Source organism: Glycine max, chromosome 15, assembly GCF_000004515.6.
Source record: "Glycine max cultivar Williams 82 chromosome 15, Glycine_max_v4.0, whole genome shotgun sequence".
In the NCBI taxonomy this organism is placed as follows: Eukaryota; Viridiplantae; Streptophyta; class Magnoliopsida; order Fabales; family Fabaceae; genus Glycine; species Glycine max.
In genome coordinates, this window is record NC_038251.2 from 52,544,415 (window position 1) to 52,555,469 (window position 11,055).

An 11,055-nucleotide genomic window follows, 5' to 3' on the forward strand; every position below is an offset into this window, starting at 1 on the left:
TAGATTTTGAACATAACAAGAGAAGCAAAGAAAACAAAAATTAATCACAAGTTTATAGAAAACGTGGGTTTGTAGAAGTAAACAACAGGCACAAGACACTTCATCTTTTCCCCATGTATATGCAAAAAAAGTAAATAAATAAATGGGGTACTTCGGTGGGCTATATCAGTGTTCTACAATTTTCAAATTGCAGCATCAATTAACACAAACTGACTTTCCTGTGTTCCTTTCTCAACTGTTCTTATATTGCTCCTTAAAAATCACATAATTTTAAAATTGAATCACAAAATTAAATATTAACACAATTATATAAACAACATAGGGACAGTCGAGAAAAGGACAATAAAGAAGTCAATTTCAATTGACACTTACACATAGCAGTGGCATTATAGAAAATTTAAGAAAAAAGTGATAATCACACACTCTTAACTGTGATTCTACTTTTCCCAAACCCTTAAGAACCCGATTCTTCTTATCTGAACAACCCAATCAAATCTCCACCGTCCATTTAAACAAAATCCAAATCCAACCGTTGATCCTCTCTCTCTACCTCTTCATCATCAGAAGATAGCTGATGTAATGAGCAATTAGTTTTTCTCTTTCGGTCACGAATTCTCAGACACCGTTTTCCACTCACTCCGCGCCAACGAAAATTAATCCCCAAAAACTACAAAAGAAAAAAAAACGAAACCCTTTCAGGTTATTTATTTATTATTTTTTAGCTTTTTTTTTTAAAAAACTTTTCTTTATTTTGATATTTTCTGTGTCTCATTTTCTTGTGAAATTTTTTCAGAGTCTTTCTTTTTTTCATGCACGAAATGATGCCTCACTCTCAGATCTTTCAAAACAACCAAAACTACGCCGTTTGGACGCATCCCCTGCCGCCGTACCCGCCGGAGAACGCGGCGGTGTTCTCTCGCCGGGAGACGTTCAATCCACATCCGGGTCGGGTCACTGGGAACAAAAGGAAAGACTGCCACCGAACCGGGTCGGGTCCGCCGGCGTTACGTTCCGGCGGGAAAGGTCGCCGGATTCACCACCCGAAGCGAATTTTCGGCCGGGGCGGTGGCAGCAGTCGACTCACGCCGCCGTTCGCGCCGCGCAACACGACGTCGTTCATAATCAGGGCGAAGAACTGCGGCGGCATGGTGTCGCCGCCGACTCCAGAGGCGGCGATTTTTCCGGCGGCGTCTCTGTCTCCAGCGACGTTCGACGAGAAGTCGGCAAAGGAGCAGTGGGGCTTCAACGGCTACGGCTCCATGAAGGGCCTTATCCGGCTCCGGCCCGGAAACTTGGATTCCGGCGCCGGCAGGTTCGAGATGGTGTACCCTAATTCCGGTGAAGAACATAATAACTTGGACAAAAGGGTTTCTGAACAGGACACCCATATTGCGCACCTTGAAGAACAGAATTTGACGCTGAAAGAGAGACTTTTGTTCATGGAAAGGCAATTGGATGACATGAGAAGGAGGGTTCACTTCTTGGAGACCGACGGAGCGATGAGCCACGGCGGTGAGGGCGGGGCCGAGAATTTCCCCGCCGCGGGAGATGTTTGCTATGTAAAGAGCCACATAAATAATAAATAATAATAATGGTGACGATAATGGTGATGACAATAGTAATCATACTTTTCTTTAACCATTTGTTTAGATAATAAGTTTATTTTTTACCTTGGTAGGTGAATAAAAGATTGTATAAACATGACATGTAGCATTAGTTTCATTAGGTTTAATTTGGTTTGGTTTCAATAATTAATATAAATACTCTTTTGTAATTTAACTATTTCATGAACAAACTTGGATTTTGTCTTGTTGGTTTAGTTAGGAGTTAGGTAGGACTTTGAAACTTAGTTGAATAAGAAATTGAAAGTGTAGACTAGAGAATTTGTTTGTTTTGGTAGTTTTTTTTGCCAACTTACTCAAATTATGTTTTTGATGTTTGATGGGGACATGAAGGGGTTGTGGTTTGCAAGAGGGGGAATGCTTCTTTCGCTATATGTGGGTGTAGGTTTTATGTTAATTTTTCTTATTGCCAAAAGGAGAATGATTGTGGTGCCTAATTCTTGTTATTTGATTTTTTCCAACATGTAAAACTAATTTGTCTGCATTCTTGCCACACGGCACAAGGGGAAGATCAATAGTGTCAGGAACTGTACCATATGGATTTTGTTGTTGTGCTTTCCATGGTTCATTATGTGGGATCCATTTGGTTAATCTGTCAAGGTTTCATTATTTTGAAATAGCTTCTCTCTCAGCAAGCAGCATGGGATCTAATCTGAATTATCGATGGTGTTTATAAGCTACTGCACACCACTATAAGTATATCATCATTCCATATGATTGATCAAGTTTTTATTTTTTTTTATTTGAAGTATTATAAATAAACATGTTCGATGTTGAATTTCACCCTTCTGAAGTGAAAAATAAAAAGTATTTGTGTGGAGCCTTTATTTGAAGTGAGATAAATTTGACAGGTTTTAATCTAATTGTTAAATAATACTAGTTTAAATACACGTTTTAAACTAATTAACAATAGATGCGTTTTTGAGTAAATGTAAATCTTTAGATTAACGAGATTGTAATTGTTTTTTTTTTGGTAATTGTTAATTAATACTAATTACTTACTTTTTTATTTTTGAAAAGATTCAATTAAGTCTTTTCTTTAATTAAAAAAATTACCTTCATTTTTTTACCTTATTTTCTTATTGACATTAATTAAATAACTTTTGTAAAATCATGAACGAAACAAGAGTTTAAAATAGTTAAGATTTTTTTTGGGTTAGTGAAAAATTCATGGATTGTAGTAACCTGTAAGAGTTTACTTGTACATATTTATTAATTGCTTTATCAATATTTTGATAACAATTTTAAATGTAAGGACAGAAAACATTAACTTTGCTTGTTGAGAAACTAAAACCTTTTACTTATAGAGTCAAAATAGTAAAGTGATTACAAAAATATTTCAAAATTAAAAATCAAGGGTTATGATTTTGTGGCTGAAGAGACAGCTGCAATTACAATCATAAGGTTCGCTTTCCGTAGGTTACATTTACAATCGCGGTGTGGGGTACGTTTGTTCTGACTTCTGAGGATGAAATTATTAAATCAATGAGATAACAAATAGGGCAGATTATTTGAATGAATATTAATTTATATAAAAGTAAATGATTAACACTGATAGGGATTATTTAATTTAATTAACATTTTGTGACCGACACGCTTATTCATGTAGCTACTTTAATTTTAATATCAAAATGTAGTGTAAGGAAAAATATCTATCTGTTCACATCATGAAAAGATATTCAAGAAAAAAGAATTAAAAGTGATAGTATTCTTTTTATAATAATCTCTAATAAGAAGAGAGAAGGTTGCGAAAAGATAAAGAGAGAAATATAAGATAACATCAATGAATTGTGATGGATATAGAAAGATGCCCCTCTTTTAAAAAAATATATGGAAAGTGTTATAAATAATAGATTTGAATATCATTTTGTAAGTTTTTACATTTTTTTTATTTTGTTCTTTTGTATTTTAAAAGTTTTATTTTGATTTGTATCTTTGTAATGGATTCAAAACTATCAAAAATTAGTTGTTTAAGATATTTTTTTATCAATAAATATTAATTATTAGTTTGTTAATATTAGAGAAGAATTGAATTAGTTATTTTTTCACTTTTTCTCTTTCTATATCTCTCTTATTTAAAACATTTAATATGTATTGAAAATTTATACCCATATCTGACTATATTGTTTGATACTTATTAAATGTTTTAGACAAACAATTTCCAAAAAAATGAACCATCAGAAAAGTACTAAAATTAATAATAAGATTAATATTACATCATCATTTAATGAAAGAAATGAATATTTTTGGATCCATTCGCAATTAACATTATGAGATTTTAAAAATATAAATGATGAAAATAGAAACATGGGAAAAGATAACGAGTCAAAATGATATTTTAACATAAAAATATTATAAAAATAACATTTAAACATAAATATATCACTAAGAGTCACTTTTTTCTTTTTATGTACTTCTAAATACTAAAGTGAATGTTTGGGTAAGATGCTTTAAAGGTAACTAGGAAGTTTCCTTGGAGGCTGCAAGTAGCCACAACCAGTCTTGTGTCACTTGATGCTCAATGCCAAATGAACTTACGTGAGTACCATGCATGAATCCAAAGCGATATATAACATTATTCTGATTTTTCATTTTAAATGATATTTAATCAAAATTGCATTATCTATTTGCAGAAACATATCTTATGCAAGTTCGAGACAGCTATATATCAGACATTTTCTTTTGTACAAAGTGAATGGATTCAGTCCCTGTGGAGGAATGAGAGCCGTGTAAAACTACAATTTCAGTACCACCAGAGCATTAATCTAGCATCTATCACAGTATAAAGAAAAGGAGTTAATTACCATTTACCAGTACCATAACTTACATGCATTTAAAAGAAGAAACAATAAAAAGTTATAAGATTGAAGAAAGGAGGAAGAGATCATAAATTTGAATTTCTCTCACTCACTACTAACATCTCTCAATTAAAAAAAAAACAATAAATTACATTCAACCATTTGTTATCTTTGAAATTCACAAGATTTTCTTGTTTTTTTTTCTTCTTTCATTACAGTAATTCTTCTTACTTGTTTAAAATATATTATAGTAACACTTATTTTTATTTTATATATATATATTAAGGATACAAATCTTTTTAGATAAATTTTTCCATAAAAATTTACAGGAGAAAAAATGATTTTTTCTATAAATTAAAATTAACTTATGTATAAATGAGACTATGTTTGATTTTCTGATTGAGTTCTTCCAAATTCAGTTTGGATAGTAAACTTATTGGTGACATGTTTGATTATTCTCAAAAATATGTATGCATTGCACGTAAAAGTAAGACTTGGGATGCTTTTGTAAACACAGTAAATAAACTTAAGTTTAACCCACATTAGTAATAATAATAATAATAATAATATCCATACTTTATAGCTATTTTATATTTATTATAAATAATGAGTATTTAGTATATTATGGCCAGAATTTATAAAAATAAATTATTTAGTATATTCATTACTCTTTATTTTTAATATTATTACATGTTATTTTTCATATGTTACTATATCTATTATTTTTATTAAATTTTAAAAGATAATGTTATTAATATTAATAATAATAATTATATTATTATTCCATATTTTATAGATATTTTATATTTATTATTCGTAATGAATATTTAGTACATTATGGCCTGAATTTATAAGAATAAAATTATTATTATTATTATTATTATAACAATAATTTGAATAAAATTAAATTAAAAAATTGTGTATACTAATATACATATATAATAACTTATTATTTTATTTTATCCTTAATTATTAATTTTAAAAAAATTATATCATAACTAGAACATTACTACTTAATATTAAAATTATCAAAATTAATATATATATATATATATATATATAGAGAGAGAGAGAGAGAGAGAGATATCAAATTATATTGGTGTAACTTTGACAACTATTACACCATTTTATAATGTTTAACTAAATAATATTTTTTAAAACTCACCGTTGGATTTAAAGTTCTTTTCACATAGATCACATATATAAAATTGTATATTAATCCAAAATCATTTGTTATCTTGTTCATATGAATTAAAATCAACTTAATATAAATATTTTAAAACATGCTAAAACACATGGGCGCACACACACAACATTGATGTCAACAACTTAATTCTTCACTAATGCAATTAGAAATATTAAATTCAGTTATATATATATATTATAGATAGTTAAGTAAGGCCATAAGGTTAATGAAATTTAAGCAAAGATCACATAAACAAAGTTGTGGCATTTGCTTCCTACAACCTCTTAATTTTGCTTCCTGCACCCCATAATAATTTGAACGGACAAAATTGTTTGTGGCATTTGCACCCTAGCACCTCCTCTTCCTTTACTCCTCTTGCACGGCCGAGATCTTTGAGGATTTCTTTAACAAGGTTGTTTTCTCTTACATAAGTGGCGGTGTGACGTCGACAACGTTGAGACCAAAGAGGGTGGTGTATACGCTAAAATATGGGGACAATGTCAATGCGATGCTATGCATGGGCATGGTGAGGTCGAAGTGCAGTCTCAAAGGGTTGCACCACCCGCAATTGTCGCTGGAAGAGCATAGCTTGGAGGACAAAGGTTTTCTGCAATGACAAAGATGGAAGGGTTACTAGGACGACACCATTTTGGGTCATCAGTGCATTTGATGAAGCTCGTGTAATTGGGAGGTGAGGGAAGAGATGAGGGTCTCGTAGTAGATTCAATGGTGCTTGTTGACTATGATGAGGTGATCGTTGTGGTATAAGATGTTGGTGGGTGAGAGAAAAGAGGCCTGAGTTTGAAGCAGAGGGGTGTAGGAAAATTTTCCACCCTATTCCAAAATACGATTACCTATACACTTCCAGAATATTTATTTTGGAATATAAAAATCATATTACATAATAGTTATTTCAAAAGTGTTAGTAATTTGGAAAACCTATTCCAAGATATGAAAATCATATTCTAGAATAACTATTCTAGAATACCTATACACTTCCACAATGGTTATTCCATAATAAAGGAGGGAAATATTGGAATTAAAAACATTTGGGGTGCAATAAGCAAAAAATGGGTGCAGGAAGCAATTGCCCAAAGATGTCCATTAACTTCCTTATATTATCAAACGCAAGAAGCCTACTACTTATATCTCATTATTATTAGCATAAAAATCAGTCAACACAACATTTGAAAGGTGATCAAGCATCTAAAAACATTATGCATCGTAATTGATACTCAAAAATAAGAGAAAACGTTTATAGAATAGATAAACCAATCAAGGTTTAAACATTATTATTAACCAATTATACCATAAGTAAAAAGAGATCTAACTAAACATGAACAAAATCCTAAAATCAAGGGAAAAAAAGGAAAGGATAAGAAGGGAACTTCACAGTAAATACTGCTTAGGTTGCTCTGTTTGACTTGTATTATGGTGGGAAAAGTGACGAGTCATTTCACAGTATTAGGAACCTCACAGTACTAGCAAAAGTACAACGTTTCGTGTGGAGGATTTTATTGGATAGGCTACCATCAAAGTATGATTTGAAGAAGAGGTTGATTCAACATGCTATTTTGGATTCTTTGTGTCCGTGGTACCATGTGCATGAGGAAACTTTGGCTCACGTTCTTTGTTGGTGTTCGAGAGTTATACCTATTTGGCATCAGTGTTACAAATGAATTGGTGTTTATACTGTACTACCTAAGAGGCCTTTTGATCACTTCCGACAGCACCATCGGGGGGCTTATAATGTTTGGCAGAAAGATTTATGGGTCATGATCTGGTGCGCTACAACATTGACACTTTGGAATAGAAGGAATGTTAGTTGCTGATTCATATAGCGACGGATTTGTCTATAATAGCGACTGATTTTTCAGTCACTATTTACCTATTTTCTTGTAGTGTTATTTTTAGGCCAAAAATGTTTGATCTTGACTCCATTCTACAGGAAGTTCTATTCTATTCTTGGGCTTGGCAAAAAAAAATTATGGGAAACACTTTAAATATTCTTTTGTATAGTGGAGTAGCCAACTTGAAGCTTGCTTGTTAGAAAGACAATGAATTAGTGGGGGCTGAACTATAGTGAGACATCTCGTTTGATTTAGAATTGGATTCGAACTTTGAAGCTACGTGGGGTTGTACTACAAATATCAACAATGTATCCAGCCATCTAGAACGTATTTTGGGGTAGGCATTTGTTGGTTGAAGGTTTTTGAGTGGAAGCACATTTATTTTGGTTTGAGTGGTGTGGACCGGAGGGGGGGTCATAAATTGTAATTTTGTGGGGATGTGGTCAGTGGAATCACATTTATTTTGTTATGCATAGGTTCGTTAGGATAAATTTATAATGGAATTCACTTATTAATATATCTTAACCACATGATACTCTCAGGGTCGTGGATATAGCCAATAACCACTTTGGTTGGTGACTTTATACGTTTGTATTGACACCAGGTAGTCGCTTGCACATCTTGTGTTGCATTGCCATTTTATATATAGGGCTTTGCTAATATAGATACTCTTATTTTTTTAGCATGCATGCGTTAACAACTTTTAACTAGAAAGTATCTTAAAATATACAATGGTTTAACTTACTAATGCACTTATACTAAAAATCAAGGATGTATGTTAGCAAATGCTTATAGGATTTGCTAATGTACACACTCATTTTTTTAATGAATGCATTAACAAGTTATATCTAAAGAATATTTTAAAATACATCAATGTTTGCTAATACACCCATACTTTAAAAAACAAGGATGTGTACATTAACATTAATAATTTCCTTAGCTTTTATATATATATATATATATATATATATATATATATATATATATATATATATATATATATATATATAATACTTAGCTTTTGTCTTCCAAAAAAAATCAAAAACCTGAATGATGAGAGCCAAGATCTTGAGTTCTAATCTTGTGGATGAAAATTAGAGTCAAAAGGAGAAATTTTACTAAATGTGGTAAATATTCTACACCAATATTATGGTGAAAAAAACTAATTAATACTTTTGAAATTCAAAAAATTTCTAAAAATAGAAAGAATCTTAAAAGAGTATTGGAGAAATTAATAACCAAATGATAATCTATAAAAAATTTCATCGTTAACTCTCTTTTGTATCATTTTATTGATTATAGATATATTTGTAAGGTTAACAATTATGGAAAAATGTATGGTTTTGTTGAGGATATGTGCTAAGGAAGTTATTGAAAGATAAGATAAAAAATCAACTTTTGGAGAGAGAAAGCACAAGAAATTGTTACAAGAATATATTAATGTGATTTGTAAAATGAGTGTTGAAAATGAGAGAAACTCAAGTTGAAAAAATTGAGAAATATTGCATAGTAAAAAAGTGAGAAAATGTTTTAAATACAAATCAATTACAAAGAAAAATAATAAATACTTTTAAGCAAAATATGTTATTTTATCGGTAACATTTTCTTATGAAGATTAATCTTAAAAAGTAAGGATGATAAGTATCATTTAAAAAGTTATACTTTTTAACATAACATATGACATTAAATCAGATTGGGATGAGTAAATCTTAATCTGAATCTTTCCTAAATACACCAATCTTTTTTTTAGTGTATATTTGATACTTTGATTTGCTGTTAGAAATACTTTTTGTGCGCATTCAAATTTGTTCAGGTTCAAATGGAAATCCAACAAAGAAAATAAAATGAACACAAAAATAAAAATGAAAGTCCTAGAAGGGAAAAGAAGAACGGACTCCCGTTTTAGGGTATATGAGTGGAAGGAAGAGAGAAATAGAAAAGTGATAGATGTGATAAATGATGTAATGTGATGTGATGAAAAATAAAAATAGAGATACAAAGAAGATGAGATAAAGGAGAAAATGAATCTACATTGATCATCACGCTTTCTAAAATTACCATTGTAAACTAAAAGAACATCAATAATGTTTGTTGCAATACAGATTTTGGGTATGAAATGTTTGATTCGCTTGAGTAAATGTGGGTGAATGGTGACCCTCAATTCCATTGTGCCCTATGCAATGTGTCTGGTGGTGATCTTGTTTATGTATTGGTAATCATTCATTTGCTGTGTATGATGTATGAAACGTTGATCTGGTTTTATTTGTGTTAAGGCATGGATACATTTGAAATGAGTTGTTGATGGGACAAACCTGTGCATAGAATTGAAGTTTGTGATGGAGCATTTGGGCCAAATAGAAGAGCGTATTAGATGCCTAGAAGCAGTAGTTTTCAGGGCTAGGCAGCGTCAGAGGTGGCGACCGAGTCAGGCTCCAATTCGGATAACTAACTATGCAGGAGAATCGGTAACAGTAGCTGACCTTCAAGCTGAAGAAGACAGGGTGCATCAAGAGTTTGGTGGTGTTGATGTTGGAGGCGAGATGATGGGAAGTGGGAGAATGGGTAAAAGGAAAGCTAGCTATTTGGTTGCTAAAGCATTGGGTGTGGAAACCAATCAGGGTGAGGGTTTTGCAACAAATTTGTTTCATTGTAATATATGCTTGGACAAGGCAAGAGATCCAGTTTTGACTTCTTGTGGTCACTTGTTTTGCTGGCCATGCTTTCATAAGTTGTCATATGCTTATTCAAATGTGAGGGAATGTCCGGTTTGTAAAGGAGATGTCACTGAAGAAGGAATTATCCCAATTTATGGCAATGCAAGTGTTGATAACAATGGCAAGTTTGAATCGAATGAAATTGGTTTGACAGTTCCTGCTCGACCTCGTCCACATAGAATTGAGAGTATTAGGCAGCGGTTCAGATACTGAGGAGCTTCTTCTACAATCTAGGACTTGCTGTGGTTTGGTAACTTCTTTGTTGGATTAGGTGACTGAGTTTAGTTAGAAATCTCCTACAGTAAAATTGATAGAATTAATATTTTGGCCACTCATTCTCACTGGAAGACAGAATGTAATCAGCATAGTCCTTCCCATTAATTTTCTAGGTTGTTAGTGCAAGGAGCCACTTTTTTTCCATCCCTTCCGTTGGTATTTAATTCTAAGATTTTACAGAAAATTTATTTGAGGTCATAGTCCCTGGTGAAGCATCTGGCATCTCAATCTTCACTATGTCAATAAAGACTCACAATTTAGCATTGCTGCCACAAACCAATCAGAGTCATACTCCAGATGTTGCTGCTACCACTTTTGCAGCCTCATCTTCTGTATCTTCTTCAAGTAGGAATGATGGCATTTATACTGTTACAGACTCCAATATCCAGACAACCGATACTAGTGTGCAGATTATTTCATCTTACTCTTCATCTTTGAGTAGAATTGATGTTTTAAGATCAGTTTCAAATGAGTCTAGGAGGAGATGGTTTACATGATGGTCCTTCATGAAAAGGGAATTATCATGTTGACAGAAGGTTACTATTATGTATACTACAAAGTATCTGTTACACCACATTTTCTGTTTCTTGGTGTGAAACAAAATATGCT

The 11,055-nt window shown here is 32.0% G+C and overlaps 2 protein-coding genes across 2 annotated transcripts; both read left to right on the forward strand.

Annotated features, from left to right (window-relative positions):
- Positions 1 to 507: 507 nt before the first annotated feature.
- On the forward strand, positions 508 to 1,809 carry LOC102660381 (uncharacterized). Its single transcript, XM_006598182.3, has 2 exons — positions 508 to 699; positions 794 to 1,809. The coding sequence occupies exon 2, from the start codon at positions 810 to 812 to the stop codon at positions 1,584 to 1,586; it is 777 nt and encodes a 258-aa protein (XP_006598245.1). The 5' UTR covers positions 508 to 699; positions 794 to 809; the 3' UTR covers positions 1,587 to 1,809.
- Positions 1,810 to 9,745: 7,936 nt separating this feature from the next.
- On the forward strand, positions 9,746 to 10,572 carry LOC100778919 (E3 ubiquitin-protein ligase RMA3). The gene has a single exon (XM_014767839.3). The coding sequence runs from the start codon at positions 9,793 to 9,795 to the stop codon at positions 10,381 to 10,383; it is 591 nt and encodes a 196-aa protein (XP_014623325.1). The 5' UTR covers positions 9,746 to 9,792; the 3' UTR covers positions 10,384 to 10,572.
- Positions 10,573 to 11,055: the final 483 nt, after the last annotated feature.